The following is an 18,350-nucleotide window of genomic DNA, read 5'->3' on the forward strand; positions in this document are numbered from 1 at the left end:
CTGGTAAAAAATAAAATGGTGTTATGACTGAGTAGAAACTGTAAGCGCAGTTTCAATTCTGGGGATGTTTCCCACAGATACACTTTACCTGGGGGAAATAACTTTGGTACAGGATTATTCATTGTACCATTTAACAAATATATCTAAAAGTTGGAAACCATGTAAGTGCCCATTCATCGGGAATTGCTTAAATAGATGATGGTACACCCATCTAATGCACCCCCAAGAGAGAAGGAGGAGGCTTTTTATGTGCGAATAAGGCACAATATCCAAGGTATATAGTACAGTTAAAAAAGTAAGATGTAAGGCAGGCTACACATATTATGCCAGCATTTGCATACAAAAGGCAAAAAAGGGATAGATACGTACTTATTTTTATACTCATAAAATAATTCTCAAGGCACACAAGAAACTGATAACAAGGTATTTATATCTTTTTGTACTTTTTTATTTTGGGCAATGTAAATGTATTTCATAAATAAAATAACAAAATAAATAAGCAAAAAAAATTGGCTCACTTTTTTTTTTTTTTTTAATCTGACTGAATTCAGTGTGCCTGACTGGCTCAGTCCGAGAAGCACGTGACTCTTGATCTCTGGGTCATGAGTTTGAGCCCCATGTTGGGTGTAGAGATTAGTTAAATAAATAAAAACGAAACTTAAAAAAAAAAATCTGACTGAATTCCGATCTACGGTATATCTGCCAGATGCTTGGATCTTTATAAAAAGTCACTTTGGGACTGGGTTAGTTTCTCCTCCACCTTGCTTTAATTTGCTTTAGCAATGGGTTGACTTAATTTGGGCCAGGGAGAGGAAAGTGACTATTTGTGCTCAGATTTCTAGTGAGTGGATCACTTTCTGACCTAACAGTTCTCTTTTTCTCTGGAGACAAGGAAGTGAATCTGAAAAAACTTTGAACTCAATCCTTATAGGATCACGTCTGCTTAGCCCTTGGAGTAACGAGTAACGAGTGCACCAAAGCTGCAAAGTCACCCTGTGAACCACTAGGCAAAGAACACACTCTTTCATCATCCATCATACTGGGCAAAGCAATGCAATGGCAGAACTGACAAAGCCCTGGGAAGCCTATGGAATCTCAGCTTCTTTTTTTTTTTTTTAAAGATTTTATTTATTTATTTGAGACAGAGAGAATGAGAGAGAGATAGCACATTGAGAGGGGGGAGGGTCAGAGAGAGAAGCAGACTCCCTGCCGAGCAGGGAGCACGACGTGGGACTCGATCCCGGGACTCCAGGATCATGACCTGAGCCGAAGGCAGTCGCTTAACCGACTGAGCCACCCAGGCGCCCGGAATCTCAGCTTCTTTATATGACTATTTCATTCGCCTTAAAAAAGCAAATGGAAGTCTATGGAATCTCAGCTTCTTCTTCTTCTTCTTTTTTTTTTTTTTAAGATTTTACTTATTTATTTGTCAGCAAGAGAGAGAATGAAAGAGAGAGCGAGCACAAGCAGGGGAGTGGCAGGCAGAGGGAGAAGCAGACCCTGCTGAGCAGGGAACCCGATGCGGGACTTGATCCCGGGACCCTGGGATCCTGACCTGAGTCAGAGGCAGATCCTTACCTGACTGAGCCACCGAGGCGTCCCTGGAATCTCAGCTTTTTTATATGTCTATTTCATTTGCCTTAAAAAAGCAAATCCAAGAGGACAAAAGTAAATAAATAAAAAAAGAAGATGGCTCTGGTCATCGGCAGTCTGTTAAAAGACTCAGAATTTCCTTCTCGATTCATCATTCACATTCAACAAGTTGAAGGCAGGAGCAAGCACACGGATCCCTGGGGTTTTGCCTTACTTGCTTTAAAGATGAAATTTCCAGGGATGCAATGTGTCTAAAAGGATGAGAAGGGCAGCAATTGTCCATCTCTCATTAGGGACAGATGGGCTTCATCTTACAAGATTCTGAATAGAAAGTCTCTCGCTAATAGCCTATTGTTTTCTCTCTGGGAAGCAGAAGCGGGCTGTGGCCTGGAATCATTGTTGGAGAACTGGAGAGTCTCTTTGGGTACAAGAAGAATGGAGGTGCCCTTTCTGGAGACAGAGACTCAGTCTTGAAATTCAAAACTTAAGGGTGCCTTTTAACTCGCTGCTCCTATATTTACCTTTGAATCTTTGAGACGATACACAGCGTGAAAAAAAGAGTGCCTTTCCCCCTCTTGTCTTAATTCATCCAGGGAATATCTTCCTTTATCTAGTGTGGGGGCTTTTATTCTTCTCTTTTTGGTTTCAAAACCACTCGAGGACCTCTCTTGACTGGGCATAGTGATGGAAATATTCTTGGGTTAGGGAGTAAGCGCTGGGCAACTTTGATAGCCCTGAAGCTTGACCTAAAACTCTTCATTTTTATACTCGGCGCACCCAATGGCTACACTTCGTGCCCTCAAGTGCTCTGTGTGTTTCCTCACCTCACAGCAATGATACAGCTCACCCAGCTGCCAGACCAAATAGTTGATGAATGATCGCACCCCAGTGTTCCATAAATATCAAGCGCTCTAACACCTGGAATGCATAACTTGGACAAGACGGGGCTTAAATTCCAGTTGCCTTTTCCAGAAAATGTAGGCTCTTCCCTGCCTTGTTGGCTCTACAGCAAAAACAGAGACTCGCCACCTTCCTCCTCTGATTTATGAAGGATGGGCAGAAGACTGCAGGGCAGAGGCCCGCCTCATCTGTGGGCTCCAACCTGGTTATGCCACCCAGAGAGCAGGAACATGATGGCCCTCAAGAATTTAGTGGGACAGAAGGGGGCTGCTTGTGGATGGGAGAGACTGGCTAGAAGCGGTCGGGAGATCAACGGTATGGAATAGAGGTCCTTGCAATTGTACAGTGTCAAGGAGTGGAATGAAAACACTGGCGTGTTTTACTCCATACATTCTGCTTTAGATGAAGGCAAAGCAGACGTTAAATGACAGAATTTTGAAGTCGGAAGCAGACATTAGTCGAAACGTGATTTGCTGACGAGGAAATCTGAGGCCCAGAGATTTGTCCTGAATCATAAAGTGAGTTGATGGCGGAGCTGGGTCTGTAACCAGGACCTTTAGACTCTCAGGGATTTCTCAGCTGCATTCCGGACATGTGCAGATACTGCTCAGGAGGAGGATTGACTGGGCCCTGGACTCGCATTGCTAGAGAGTGCACTGGGCAAACACTTTGTAAACTGGAGCACCGCAACAATGGAAGGTATTATTACTGCAGGTAATGGTTCCGGACACACCTGCTTATTTGATAACGTACTTAAAAGAGAAACAAATTTGAAGTTGCCTGCTCAGTTTTCTCATTACCTGAACGAACAGGAAGAAAACAGCAAAGTAAAATCCAGAGATAATCTTCGAACGACATCAAGCCCTCTACCCCGTACCAACTCTCTTAGGAACCAGCAACACTCCTCCCAACACTCCTTCCAGAACCCCTCAACTAGCCTGTCCCAACTCTGATAGGGATGGCAGGTAATGGGCAGTAGATCCCAAAACGCTGGAGAAAAGGAAGATACCAGGGAGGTGGTGAACTAGCAGATTGGTCCCAAGTGGTATGAACAAAAATGCACGATTGAGTAGGTTAAAACATTTATTGAAAACATTTTCTCAGCAGCTCTCCTTGCCCGAGACATCTACTATCAGGCACGCCCTCCATTGAGCAGTCTGTATTGTGATAAGGGCTGGGCCCGGGGATTCCTTTCTGCTTGGGCTCAGGAGGCCAGGTGGGTGAGGGACAGATAATGACAGTATCACTTACTCTAAGCCTTTCATCTCTGCCTCTCAAAGCCCTTTATAACCACTAAATCTCCTCCTACAAGTCTTCTTGGCTCTCTTCTCTAGCCAAGGAAATAGAAGCCACTTATCCTAGACCTCAACCGGGTGGTCATCTTCTCCCCTTCCTGGCCTGTCCTCCCCGCACCCCAGGCTCTCAGGTCTCTAGCAGATAGCGTCATCAAATCAGTGTGTATTTTCACTTGGTCCCCCAGCAAAGACACAAGCAAAAGATGAGGGGTGTACAGTTTCTGTGGATATTCTACCTGCCAAGCCCTTAAGGAAATTATTAAAGTTTACATGGTTGTATGTAGCGGAACTGGGATATAAATCTTGGCAGAGAGGTGTTACAATTATTCTATTTTACACATGAAGGAACAGAGGCTCAGTTCCAGAACTGGGACAGAAACCTAGAAGTGTCAGACTCCAGACTCCATAGCCCTGATCCACTCCCCTCTCCCCTATACGGTCCTGGACTACATCCCCACGATAGGAGGCAGCTCCCTGGAATGCTTTTCGAAAAAAATTGAGGGCCAGGATCCAAGTGGGCCATGAGCACATGTCAGGTAGTTATTATTGCTGTCCCTGACAATTTTTCTGTATTTCTGCTCCCTGGGGGAGAAGACAAAGCAGAAGAAAATCACGAGTCCCTACACCCTACCTTTGTGTCCCTTCTCCCGAGCAGGGCATGGTGAATCCACGGCTTCTGAGCTCATGAGGCCTAGCCCCTTTCCTCCCAGCCCTCTGTCCCCAGGAGCCTCTGTGAGGAGCGGAGCTCCACAGCACCAGGGGAGGACCTACCCCAGGAGCCCCCTTTTCTCATAGCTTCCTGAAGCTCCCTCTCCCTCTTCTCATTTCTAGGAAGTGTTGAAGAAACCATAAATTGCAGCCCGGAAATCTTTCACCATTCTTTGGATTCCTGTTGTTCAACTGTGTGGAGATGCCTGTCTCCTGGTAGGCAGAGAGGCTACCCACATGGTGCCCACACCGCTAACTCCAGCCTTCGGCCCCTTTGGTCCCATTACCAGTCACTTCAGTGTGGCAGCTGCTGGCTAACCACATCACTAAACATGTTTGACTGAACTAACGGACTCAGCTAGAGAGTGTGTATGTGTGCAAGGCACAGAATACCACTACGGCCTTTCTGGGAGATACTCGCTTTATTCATAGAGAAGGGCCCAGGAGCTAACAGTGTTCTGAGAAGAGTCTCACTTACACAATAGCTTATGCAGGAGGACAGCCCGCTTCAATGATCATTATTCATTTAACCCTCAAAGACAGAACCTGTCCTGGTTCAGTCTCAACATCAAAATACCTTCAGAATCTCCCTGTATAGTGAGCTTCTTACACTGTATCTCTGTTGTGGCATTTGCATCTCAAAATCAACACGTCCCAAAACCGAAGTCCCCCCTCGCATTCCTGCCCCAATCTTCTTCCTGTATTCTACCCTCACTGATAGCACCAGCACCCGCAGTTACCCAAGTCAGAAACCGGAGCGATGGCCTGCAGTCCGGCTCTTCCGCTAATACTCCCAGGCAAGCAGCTGTCGGGACGCAGGACTGCCTCAGGTACTGGGGTCTCAATTTCACCCCCCCTTTCTGTCACTCCTGTCTTTGGGTCAGTGCACACCCTTAGCTAATTGATGTAATAAAACAAGAAGGGACATGTCCCGAGGGCAGGGACCAGCACTCAGAAGAGTGGATGAGTCTCAACATAAGGCCAGATTGGTGGATTTGAATCCCGGTCAATACGCATCAGCTCTGGGAGAAGTCTCTGAGCTGTTTCCTTATCTGTGAAATGAGAATAAGGATACCTCCCTCCCTGGCTTGTTTTGAGAATTAAAGCTAATGTGTTAACAACATTTACAACAGTGCTTGGCACACAGTGTAAGTGTTTGCAATGTATATAATACATGTAATGGTAGATGAGGGGACCGAGGCTCAGAGCAGTTAAATGCATCCTCTAGGATCATACAGCTATTAAATCATACAGTTGGCATATAAATCCATGTCTATCCTTCATCAAAAGCCACACTCTTTCTAGGACCTACATTGTTTTTTTTTAAGATTTTATTCATTTATTTGAACTAGAGAGAGGGTGAGAGAGGGCGCATGAGTTGGGGGACAGAGGGAGATGGAGAAGCAGGCTCTCTGCCGAGCAAGGAACCCAGCGAAGGGCTCGATCCCAGGACCCTGGGACCAGGACCCAAGCAGAAGGCAGACGCTTAACCGACTGAGCTATCCAGGCGACCCCCCCGCCCCGACAACCCCCACGGGTGTTCATAAGAAAGTAGAATCTCTAAAGTATCAACACAAAAATCATATATAGAACAGTATGGATAATACGATCTCACTTAAAAAATGTTTAGAGATAATTTAAAAACTTCCTGTTACTGCCTCTGAACCTTGTCTATTCCTTTGTCATCTCATTTTATCCATCTCTCCTACCAAATGACCTGAGGGCAGAGACTCCCCATTGCATAGCACAGGCCAGATACCCAACATTCAGTATTTGTTAAATTGCTGAATAGCACTGAATCTTTAAACAAAACCACACATTTATTTAGCAAACAATAGATAATAGTGGATAATATATGAATGTGCATTCAAACCATACAAAAACTTATTTAAAGAAAAGTAATATTCCTTCTGTTCTATTATCAGACACCCAGCTCCCATCCCAGAGGCAGCCACAATGACCAGTTTCTTGTATATCCTTCAGAAATACTGCTGAATTGCATTGAATTATAGTGCAGTTTACATTCATTGCTGAAGAGTATTAGGGAATGATGGGAAATGCTTTATACACATTTAGTCAGTACGTTTTCTTTTCTGAAAAGTCACCAATTTTTCTCAAACCCATATAAAGGACAGCCCAAACATAAAAAGTGTGTGTGTGTGTGTGTGTGTGTGTGTGTGTGTGTGTGTAGACAAACAGCAGAGAAAGGTGCTGGTTGCTGTGTTCAGGAATTCCCTCAAATAAAATCACCCTCCAAGACTACGCAATGCTACTTAGTTTGCTTCCCCTTGCGGCTGATCTTATGACCCATTTCTTCAAAAATTTTTAGCCTGAGATTTCATTTTTATTGTGCTATTCGTTTCCTGGACATGGAAAGATGGGCATTCTGTGACTTGAACGCAACAAAGGACTTTCCCTTTCTTTCAGCGAGGTGTCTGAGGTCACTCTCATCCCACTTACCACAGTCTGAAACAACAAAGTGCCTCCTGGAGGGAGAAAGATAGTAACCACTCTCCTCAATGTGGTTTTTGTCAGACAGAGGTCTGCAACAGCCCTGGGAGACACTTTATCTCATGCTTTAATAATGAACCCTCTTAAAGGGACTTAACACTTGGCAATGCATTCTCTTAGGTTGCTAATTTGCACCCATTACGTCGCTTTGTCAGAGCATGGCACATTCAGACCTTGACATGGCTTAGAAAGGACATTAGACATTAGGTTTTTATTAAAAGTGATTAAAACCTAAGAATTTGGTTCTTCTCACCTCCTCTTTGGAGAAAATAACTTCTCTTCTTCCTTACTAGCATCTTCCCAGTTTTTTTCCTATGCCGCAGGAAATGGATTAGAGAGCTGAAGTCCAGACATGTTCTTATTATTCTTTCAGGGCTGATGTAGACATGGTACCCAGTGACAAGCTCAATGGCGCCTTTGTTTCCACTGGGCCCTCAATGGAAGACACACCAAGAGATAACTGAAGGATTCTTCCTTCTTTCCTTAGTCTGTTTGCTACTAAGTTGTCTATTTGCCTTTCCAAGTCTTTGGTGTAGACTCAGCGGTCTGACTGTCAATGAGCTCTTTTTATGTGTTTCTTTGTTAGGGCCTTCTTCTTGTTACTTCTACCTCTTCAGTTTCCATTAGTAAAGCCAACCATGAGGACACCCTGCCAAGTTATCTACCCCAGCTCAGCCAACTCATTGCAGTTCTCACAAATGTTAGGAAAGTCCTCACTGGTCTAGGAAATGATCCCAGAACTCATAGAGAAAATGGACTATTAAATCCTGGCATTATCTTCCTTCTATTGGAGATTTGTCTTTGTAATCACTTAGGAACTTGCTTCTCCATCAGTCTGCCTCCCATGTGCAGCTTTTATTACTTTCCATTCCTCTCTTCTTTAACTGAAACATTTCTGTTCTAGAAATCGAACTCTTCTTGTGTTTAGAACACCGTTTTGATTGTTTCTGCATCTTTTCCAAACATACTCCAGTATCACTGAGCTCTATTATTAAGGGTGTAAGGCTGCTGAATAAATGAGTATTTGTTAAATGAATGAGAGGGATGTGGCTTAATCATTTGTAGGAGAATTGTAAGTTTTCTGCTGATTTAACTGGGTAAGTCCTATAGTAAAATGACAATGCGATGTGAATGCATCTAGCATTGTTTGCTACTCGGCCTCTACCAAGTCATAGCGGCATTTCTCTTCCTGGCATTTCTCACAAGACACCAACTAGTTCACAGAGCAGGAAGGCAGGATGGCAAAGTGGTTAAGAGAATGGTCTCTGGCCTGGATAGCCTCAGTCTGACTTTCAGCTCTAGCATTTACTATCTGCATGACTTTGGGCAAGTTGCTTGATCTCTTCATGCTCAATATTTCCATCTATAAAATAAAGCTCATACTAATCATACCTACCCACTCACTCATAGGCTTGTTTGAGGATTAAGTAAGCTAATATAGGCAAAACACCTAGAAAGTAGTTGGAATAGTACTATATAAATGTTCACTATTATTATCTGGCAGCTACTGTTTGGCTTGATGACTATTATTCAGGCATTTTACATCAACTTCCAAGACAATGACACATCACTGAAATACTTCTCCCAGGAATGTATTTAAATCTGGGAATCTGGGGTGCCTGGGTGGCTCAGTCAGTTAAGCATCTGCCTTTGGCTTAGGTCATGATCCCAGGGTCTTGGGATAGGGTCTTGAGTCTGGTCTCCCTGCTCAGTGGGGAGCCTGCTTCTCCCTCTGCTCCTCCCCCTGCTTGTGCTCTCTCTCTCAAATAAGTAAATAAAATCTTTTAAAAGCACAAAACACAAAACCACAACAAACCTGGGAACCTACTAAAGAAAGCCATTGCTTCCCTAAGTCTGTCAGGACCTTTTCTCTTTGAACATCTCTAAAATTAGTTGAACAGTCATTAATCACCAACAATTACTAACAGGAGCAAAAGATGTTGAAATGGAATATATCTAAAGTCTTGTGACAAACTATTCTCCTGCTGTATTCCTATTTGTCTACAATTTAAGACTCCTATTTTTTTAGATTAAGTTCTAATTATATTTCCAAGCTACAAAACTTTCTTGGTTTTTAGTGTCATTATGTAACTCTTTATATTTGACGGAGATCTTGGCAAACTCCAAGGCAGAGATTAAACCTGTACATAAATGCCCCCTCCCCCTGTTGGGCCACATAGTAGAAATTTGAGTTAGACAGTTTTTACAACATGGCCTTGGCTTATATTTTACCAGCCTAAGGATTTCTACACTGGTTCAGTCAAAGATTCCAAGTAAGTAGTTCCTTCAGCTCTATTTTAAAGGAGGATCAATGCCACCCATAAGTAATAAGCGATAATTTCAGATATCAATAAATCAAACAAAAACAATGTTTTATTAGTACAGATTGCTGTTAACAATGCTACATTTGTAAGAGGCTGAAAAGCTTCAGGAAAGGGACAGCTATTTATGGGAAGAAATGAATGAAAAAGATCCGTGTCAACATTTTTCTCAATTTACTCTTTCTAGTCACTGGATGGGGGAGTGCAAACACATAAAAGATTCAGCCTCTCCCTCTAGGCATGATACTCAGCTTCAAGTCAGCACCAGTTAGAAGATAATTACTATTAGGAACCTGTACCTCATTTTGGGTGTACTAATTGTATAAATTAGTTTTAAGTGAAAGTGACATCCTATAATGATTACATTTTGGCCAAATCTAGCAGGCATGCTTGTTTTTATTGTTATTTAACTGCTCAGGCCTAATGATTAAATTATCACTCTTTCATCCTTACACGAGATGGGAAAACATTTGATTTGTTTCTCTTCTCCGCACAATCAATTGATTTGCATAATGCCTAATGATGCTTTTTTCAGATTCCCATGTGTTTACCATATATTGCTCCAAACATGCCAACAGACTGTCATTTAATGGGAGAAAAAAAATCTTCCAGTTCAGACGAAAGCCTGGACGATTATTTTGAATACCTACAATCAGTCCATCTGATAATATGCTCAGGCAGCCAGATGCCCCAGAGAAACAAGATCCTTTTTTTTTTTTTTTTTGGTTGTTATCAAATGACTTACCCACAATGACTGCAGTGACAGTGAGCAGCACAAAAGCATTCCGAAATAGGTAACTTTTAACATCCTCCTTTGTGATGTTCTGCACTTTCCTCTTGGCCAAGAGTGTACGCTTACGAACTCCTCGCTGGAACCTCTCCATCCTGCCCCCCATCCTGGGCTCTTCTTCATTGCTTTTAGTCATATTTTACTTCTCTAGGAGAGGGAGAGTCTCTTCTTTGCACTTCAGTGTCTCGGAATCACCCCCGGCAAGCCAGACCTCTTTGGTGTTAGAGAACACAACTAGAATGAGGAGAGAAGAGACGAGAGTTACAGCCTGCAGGGGTGAGAAATGAGAGCTGCCCCACAGCAGGGCAAGCAGTTGGCACACTGCATAATCTCAGCAGGAATCAAGGGCTAGAGAGCCACGACGCCAGTTTTCAAGACGGGGATGTGCATATTTTACTGAACCACGTGTGAGAGATGTGCCTAAATTCAGACTATATGAGCAATAAATAAATAAAAGAATATACCAGCAGAATTGTGTGTTCTATTTTAAAAAATCTGCCCTTCCCATTCCAAGGAGGCTATAAAAGGGTTCATCAGAGCCCTGAGTGTGACTGAGCAGCCCCCACCCCCACCTCTCTCCCGAACCTAGCCAAGTGCTTTTTGCACAATGTTCACCCTCAATAAATGTCTAATTGAATTGAATGCACAGGAAGCGCTCAATAATTACTTGATGGCTTATGTCATGTACATGATGAAGGCATAACCAGGTCAATAAAATGAATTAAGATATTGATATTTCACCGTCAGAGCTTTCTGTTATATATAATAAAGTAACGATTTTCTTCATTTAGGAAAAAACATGATAATATCAGTTAATAAATATGGTCATGAAAAGAATATATGCACAGGACTTCGGAAATATATTTGACTCTTTTACAGGGTCACTTTTAATTTTTTTCCCCTGAAATAAGCAAAGATCTCCGAGCCCATCTATACATTATCTGAAATCGTACTTCATTTCCATTTTTATTACATTATCTGAAATCGTAATTCATTTCCATTTTTATTACAAGTAGAATGTAGTATCTGTCCTTGTGGCAATCATATCGGAGTCTCCTGAGGAGACCATCAGCGACTTCTGGGTATTTCAAAATTTGGGATTTCTAGAACAGAGGAGATGAATCCAATTTTCATTCCAAACATTACAATGTGTGGTTTCTAGTTTCTTTAAAGTGCTCCTAGGTTATTCAAATATATCTAAGTCAATCTCTCCTGGGTGGAAATCAGTTGTCTTGAAGAAATCAAAGGATTCCTCCTGTTTTATAAGATTTGTGATCCATAATCTTTCCCGTGATCAATCCAAGGCGAAATCAGTGGTGCCTGTGGACGTGTGTATATGGCAGCGCAAGCAGCCAGCGTGGGCGGCTGTGGGGGAGGTCACTGGGAAGCAAAAGACTCCTCCGAGGCTTTTGGCAAATCCAAGCGTGGAAAAAAACACTCGTCTGAACAGTTTTGACTTTTAAATAAAATTGCAGGTTGGGGTCAGTGACAACACGACCCACAACTTGCTTAAGACTTCACAGCAGATTACAAGTTTGGGGAGAGGGGAAGGAGGGGTGACACGAGAGACCAGATTTTCTTTTCTTTTTTTTTTCTTTTCTTTTCACTAATCTCTGGTTCCCTTTCCAGTCACTTTTTAAAACAGACCAGCTCAGCCTTGATTCTTTTCTAGCTCTGGAACCACAATCTACCCCCCCAATCCAGCCCGAATGACTCAAATCCAAATGAAGAGCGGACACGGCATAAATACACCCCACGCGCTGGTTAATGCAATTACTAACGTGGACTCTATCTACCAAAATGGCTAGCTTTTTACCCTCGCTGCTCCTCCGCTGGGCGAAACAAAATACACTGGTGGAGAAGGGCAAGGAGGAGTGAAGCCCAGCAGGAATCCAGGACGTCAGACTTACCTTTTCTGCTTTCGTAACGGGTGGCCGGGGCCGCAGGCAACGACAAGGTGAATTCCGCCGCAGGTACCGCCGAGGAACAAACGCCCGCGAGCGAGGCACACACGCGCTCTCTGAAACTGCAAGTTACTCTCGGGGCAACTTAAGAAAAGGGGAGGAGTCTGCGCCCGGGAAACGGGGAGTGGGGAAAAATGAAAACACCGCAGGCAAAGAGGGGGCAAACCCGAGGTTTCTGGAATATTGATTAATCTTGGCTCGCCAGAAGCATGCCTGCTGGCTTTGTTTTGCTCCTTAGACCACTTTCACGCTTTGTCAGTTCACTTTCATTAGGAATGCAAAACCGGGACCAGGAAGAATTGCAAAATAAAGCTCACACACACTCTCAGAAAGCTGGAAGTCTTGATTAGAACGTTTCAGAGAAGACTTTGCTAAGACTAAATTTAATTATCTCACACTCTTGCAGGTTTCCTCCCCTGAAGGAAACTCCAGAGTGTGCTCTTTTGCCTGGTTGTACAACTGTTATAAAGAGTCCCTCTTTTTAGAATTGGGGGAAATAACTGACATTTCTTGGGAAGACCCAGAATGCAGCAAGTATGGAGAAAAAGAAATGCCCACTACAATTCTGCAACCTTGCCTAAAGTTACTCAAAACACAAGATGAGGCATGCCTCTGTGTTAGCAGTTTAAACTCTTCTTATAACAAATCTAATTTAGCTCAAACTGCCTGCATTACAAAGACTAAAAAGGTAAGAAACACACAGAGACCAGGATCTTTGCTGAGCTATGAAGTAAAAAGCATTTTAAGACCCACGAGTGTAAATGCACACTTGAAGGTTTGTGATTTCGAAAGATAAGTTGCTGTACAGGTAGATGCTTCAATTTTAAAGGATGCTAAATATCTCCCGCCCCCCACAGCCCTCACGCCATTGTTTTTAGGAATTAGAAAATTCTCATTGCACTTTTAGCCCACTTTTCTTCGAAAGGAAAATAGATAGTGGAAATAGATTTTTAAAAATGAAAAAAAAAATTTTTTTTAAGCCTGACTCAGCTCCGAAACTTAGAACTTGTTTAGCATGAAGAACAAAGTTTGAAACAAAAACCCATACCAAAAATTATAGCCAGAGTTCTGTGTTCCTGTTCATTAAATCTCGTATTCTCCATGCAAAATCTGCTTAGTTCTTGGGTCTGTCATCCGACAGGAAGGTGTTTTTTTCCCTCATTAACAAACCGAGGGAAAGTCTAAAGACATGTCTCCCGCCTTCTTCAACCATTTCATTGTGTGCCCTTCCCAACTGGTTGGAAAGCAATGGTGAATCATGTACATGATTTAAAATGACAAACGAGCAGCATTTGTTTAACAAATCATAACAACTTTTAAATTTGGCGTAATTTTAAGAGTTTACTGAAAATATATACTCTTGACAGTCCCAGCCCTCAGGAATCTTTTCTCTTCCTGTGATCTCCTAGGTCACTTAGCATCTGGGCCACATTGGTTAACACTTAATTACACGCTGTCTTCCGCTAATCCTGTCTTTTTAAAATCATGTTAAGCTTTGGCTTCTCAAGTGAATTACAAGTTCTTTGAGGGCAAGAACCAGTCCTATGCTTGATACGTAGTAAACATTAAATAGCCCTTATTAATGGATGGCGTAATGTAAAAGTATGAAACAAAATGCTTTTCAACCTTCTGTGTTAAAAGAAAATTCTTTCTTTTTATGTTGGTGTTTCTGGCCTAGGTGCGTGGAGCAGATACCATTTCTTAACGCCGTGAGTACATTTGAAAGCATTTATTTACTGCCCGAAGTACTATCTGAGCCATGTGTTTAAGACTAATTTGTCCATATTTCTTGTGGAAGTGACTTGTATTTTAAGAGAGCTTAAGAAAGAAATCTTTAAGTGATTTTAAATGGAGTTTCAAGCCAAGTGGCGTTTCTGTTTTTAAATTCTGTTTTTTCATAGGCAAGAAAAAGGACTAGAAAAACCACACTTTGGTTAGCATAGAGATGAGAAGGCCCTATTGCCCGTTCTTTTTGCCTTTTTTCTAATCCCTAAGGCTTGGTTTAAAACCATTTCATTATTTTAGTTTGCGCAGACATTCTGGGAGTCTGGTGTACCCTTGAGAAGGGAAGTAATTCACCGCTGAAAGTTTTGTTGGCTGTAATAAAACCTAATGAGAAAATGAGAGGCCAAGAGTCTCAGTTCAGAGTTCATCTGAATTACAAGGTTTTAGTCTGGGGGGAAAGATTGGGAATTACTTCTTTTAAGCACCACTTTCTCTTTGGGAAAGCTATAACAATAATGCCCTTGGGGCAACCTAGGTTTACTCAGCACACATCTCTACCTTTTCCCTTACTTCATAAGTAAGACCCTTAAGCGTTAACACATTTTTTCCTTCATAGAAATACGAAATAAGTGAAAGATCAAGAAATTATGAACAAGCCTCTATAGGCCGATTTCATTTGAAGCTACTCTAGGTAGGAGACACAGAGCCAGGGAATCATATTAATTTTGGTATTCGAGAGTGGGAAAAAAAAAAAAAATCACATGGGGCAAACACTGCTACTTTTGAAAAATCTTCCAAGAATCCTCTGTGAACATACTATTATAAAGTATGCCGTACGTACATTCTTGTTTATTTTTGGAGAAAAAAAGTCACTGTAACAACCACCAAATCTAATGTATTCTTAAAGGGACTGTTTCCATTCATTAGTCTGAAGTATGAAGGATCATGATTAACGAGTAAGTGCTGTTAACAGAGTACAGAACAATTAAATTTCAGCATTCATGATAAGGGCATTCTGGAATTAGAAGAAGAAAATGGATTAGAAAATATTTTAACCTTTACCAAATGTTTTCTACTTTTATTTTTAATTTCATGTTTCATGAGAGATTTTGTCATTCTTTATTCAAATAGCTTACATTTTAGGATCATCATACGGAGTGTCAACTCTCCTATAGTTTAGAAATTATACAATGTGAAGACATGAACGGGAACTGATTTAACCTGAATGGAAATGTTAGAGTTGTAGTTACAGTAGAAGTAGAACTTGTGGTAGTTGGTCTTTCATTTTGTCTTGAATTTTTTCTTTCTTAGGCTTGAATGTAAAAAGCAAAACAACAAAAAAATCTGTGGTGAATTCTGGTTAGTTGGATTTTTTAGCTGACTGGGTTTATTTTAAACCCAGATGAAGCCTGAAAAACCCACCTCTAGGGATGGGTTATGATTAACCTTTATCATATTCATTCATTCATTCATTCATTCAACAAACCTTGAGCAAGTATTGTGCTCTAAACACCAGTCCCTTTCCTCAAGGAGCCCACAAACACACATCTGTAATTATTAGGCAGTGGGCAAGGGGAGAACCCCACAGGGAGTTATGGGAACTCTGTGTTGGGGCCTGTTTACCAGGTCTCTCTACGAGGCTGAAAGCTCCCCGAAGGAGAGCTGGTTTCACATTGTATGTACAGAGGATCCAAAACACTAAATTAAAGAACTTGAACTCTACTCCCAGGCAAGACGGAGGCACAGGATTTAAGCACAGGAGTGATTTTAAATTTGGGGGTGTTGCAAATCCTTTAAGTGAAGAAGACTTGAGTTAGGAAGTGGAGGGGAGGAGAAGCATTTACCAGTTGGGAGAGTTCACACCCACATTAAAAGGAATAGTTTCAGTTGAAAAATACAGACAATCTCACAAAATTGAGGCCCTTCCAGGGATAGGTGGTTATTGACTGAGACCTCTTACCTTAGGTGAGGTGTGTACTTCCCACGTCACTGGTCTGCCCACTTTAGTTTTCGTTTCCTTGAACATACTTGAATGTTTGGACCTTTGAAAGTGGTTTGAGCAAGGGCAGAGGCCTAGAGAATCCCAACATAAGGGGGAAGAAGAACAAGAGGAGCCCTCTAAATAGACTCGCTCATGGTGAGAAATTACACCACCCATTTGATCACAAGTTAGCTAAGAACTGGATATAATGGTGGTTTAAAAATTGAACACATTTCTTCATCCTAAAACTAAGATGATCCACTTTTTAGTGAAGATTTCACAATTGCTGTTGCTATTAATTGTGACATATTGTGAAATGACTTTTTTCCTAGTTGCTCCCAGTTGCCAAACCTCTGAAGGACCAGAATCTTGGTTTAGTTGAGAAAAATCATGTAAGTTAATTGGAATTAAAGTCTTTGGCTGAGTGCTAGCAATAATAATAGTGAACATTTATATAATGCTTCATAGTTTTATAAGGACTCTTATGCATGTTATCTAATTTAATCTTTGTGACAATGCTTTAAGATACATCCTATTATTATTAGTCCTGTATATCCAGATGTTGATATGGAGTTTCATAGGGATTAAGCAGTATGCCCAGGATTACAGTCAGCAAGGGACAAGAGTTCACAATTCTGAAAATTTAGTTTCTTGGGGTGCCTAGCTCACTCAGTTGGTAGAGCATGCAACTCTTGATCTTGGAGTTGTGAGTTTGAACCCCATGTTGGGTGTGGAGCCAACTTTAAAAAAATAATAAAATATTTTAAAAAAGAAAAAAGAAAGAACTTTAGTTCCTCATCTTTTTCCAAAAGAAGTTCCTTGTAGGTTTTATTAAAGATAAATAGAAAAGAAAGTAAAGAACATTAAAAGGAAGGCCTACCATCTGTTATTTCTTCCGGAAAGTCAATCCTAAACTTCTCCTCACCCTCCTCCCCACCCTCCTCGTCATCCTCCAATCCTTGAAAAGTTGATTGCCTCCTATGTGTTCCCAGGGCTCCCTAGGCTTAACTCTCTAGAGTGATCACCACTCTGTTCCGCAACTTTCCCTTTCTAGACTGTGGGCTCTTTGAGAGCAGAGCCTGCGTATACAACCACTGCATACTCAGTACAGAAGGTCCTCAGTGAAGAGTTGCTGCATGAATAAATGACAACACGGCCACACATATAAGAGATTACATCGATCCATCTCTAATCCTAAAACTTGGAGAAAGGACATCAATTAACATCAAACTTTAAAAGGTAGGGAAAAAAGCCAATGAATTTCTTTTTCAGTCATTACAATGTAAAATAGATCCAAGTGGGGCAACTCTAATTGAATGAGTGGGAGGTGGGTGTCCTGGTCTATTTCAGTGTCCCCCTTTTCTCTTCCTCAGGTAGGCCCTGAGGCACGTCATCAATCCATGGATTCTATCCATCGTCCTTGAAAACAAGGATGAATGATGAAGTCAGGTTGACCTCTGCCATTGTTCCTTAGGGCCAGGTCCAGATTTAGAACTTGGGTCCCCCATTCTTGCTCCCATGTGTTTTCAGTCACTAAACCACATGTTTCTCCCCTCCCAATTTTGAATGTCATCTGTAGGATGAGGTTGGACTACATTATTTTTCTCAGGTTGCTTTCCCTATTAACATTCTATGATTCTAGATCGTGTCATGCTGAAAATGGGCTTGCCTTATCCACTTCTGCCTATTTAGTTAAAGACACAAATTTTTATATGCTCTCAATGATTAATGGCTTCTCATTAGATTTCTCTGCCACAAATTAAACACAAACACATAAACAGTCACCAAAGGAAGCTCATTGAAGGGCACGGGTTTTATGAAGCACAGCGATGACATGAATCTTTTATAACTGTTTGCTGGTATAGAATCATAATTACAGCAATCAAGAGAGATACACATCTTTTGTAAGGAAAAGAAAGTAATTATAATTTAAAAGCACAGAGCTCAAAGTTGCCATCACAAAAACGACTATTACAGCAACTATTTCGCGTTTGGACATTTTTTTGGCAGGAAGTCTGGGCATTGTTTATTGTGAGTCAGAAACAGGCACTGAGAAAATATGCAAATTTCTTAAGCAAGAGAAAATGCAGCTTTGAGTTGAGAAAACAGGGTGAATGGTGGAAACTGTCTGGGCCTGAACACAAATCAACCTTAGCTGCTGAAATCACTTTTGGTCACTGGATGCTGTTATAGCAATCTGGGGTAAGGTCAAAATAAAGTTATTTTATGCTTTAAAACATACATTCAAGATTAGTGCTGTGCGCCTGAGTCAAAGTCTATCTTCTGCTAATGCTGTGTCTATGGATTGATTCTGAGTAGAATGACCAGGGAAGAAAGCCACCGGAATGCTCATGGATGCCATTTTCCTCGGCCAGGCAGGGGAACTGTTGTCACCTGGTGAGACAGTTCACCTATGGGTCACAGAAGAGGCGAAGGCAAGCCTCCTTCCTCACCCAGCTGCTTCCTCACACAAGATCACACCTGCTGAAGTGAAAGGAACTCAGGGTGACCAGTTCATTCCTGTCAGCTGGTCTCAGTTGTGAAAAGGTGTTTCTATTAGAA

The 18,350-nt window shown here is 41.7% G+C and overlaps 2 protein-coding genes across 5 annotated transcripts in view; one reads left to right on the forward strand and one right to left on the reverse strand.

Annotated features, from left to right (window-relative positions):
• SLC1A3 (solute carrier family 1 member 3) overlaps positions 1-12,223 on the reverse strand; it is a 79,136-nt gene extending 66,913 nt beyond the window's left edge. For both annotated transcript variants that reach the window (XM_054504434.2, XM_045862258.3), the window contains exons 1-2: positions 12,029-12,223; positions 10,074-10,352 (exon numbers count right to left, since the gene is read on the reverse strand). In XM_054504434.2, the coding sequence (XP_054360409.1) occupies positions 10,074-10,254 (181 nt within the window). In that variant the 5' untranslated portion in view covers positions 10,255-10,352; positions 12,029-12,223. The remainder of the gene's footprint in view (positions 1-10,073; positions 10,353-12,028) is intronic.
• Positions 12,224-12,634: 411 nt separating this feature from the next.
• The window catches only part of RANBP3L (RAN binding protein 3 like), a 291,046-nt gene continuing 285,330 nt past the window's right edge, over positions 12,635-18,350 (forward strand). Inside the window, exons 1-4 of one of the 3 annotated variants that reach the window (XM_045862295.3) lie at positions 12,635-12,770; positions 13,761-13,791; positions 16,121-16,180; positions 16,843-17,027. The gene's annotated coding sequence lies outside the window, so the exon portion shown is untranslated. Of the gene's footprint in view, positions 12,771-13,760; positions 13,792-16,120; positions 16,181-16,842; positions 17,028-18,350 lie in introns of those variants that run through there. The other 2 variants (XM_064596792.1, XM_064596791.1) reach the window with 2 other exon arrangements.

This window comes from Mirounga angustirostris, unplaced genomic scaffold (assembly GCF_029215605.1).
Source record: "Mirounga angustirostris isolate CCGP_5_RB_7025 unplaced genomic scaffold, mMirAng1.0.hap1 SCAF_7, whole genome shotgun sequence".
Classification (NCBI taxonomy): Eukaryota; Metazoa; Chordata; class Mammalia; order Carnivora; family Phocidae; genus Mirounga; species Mirounga angustirostris.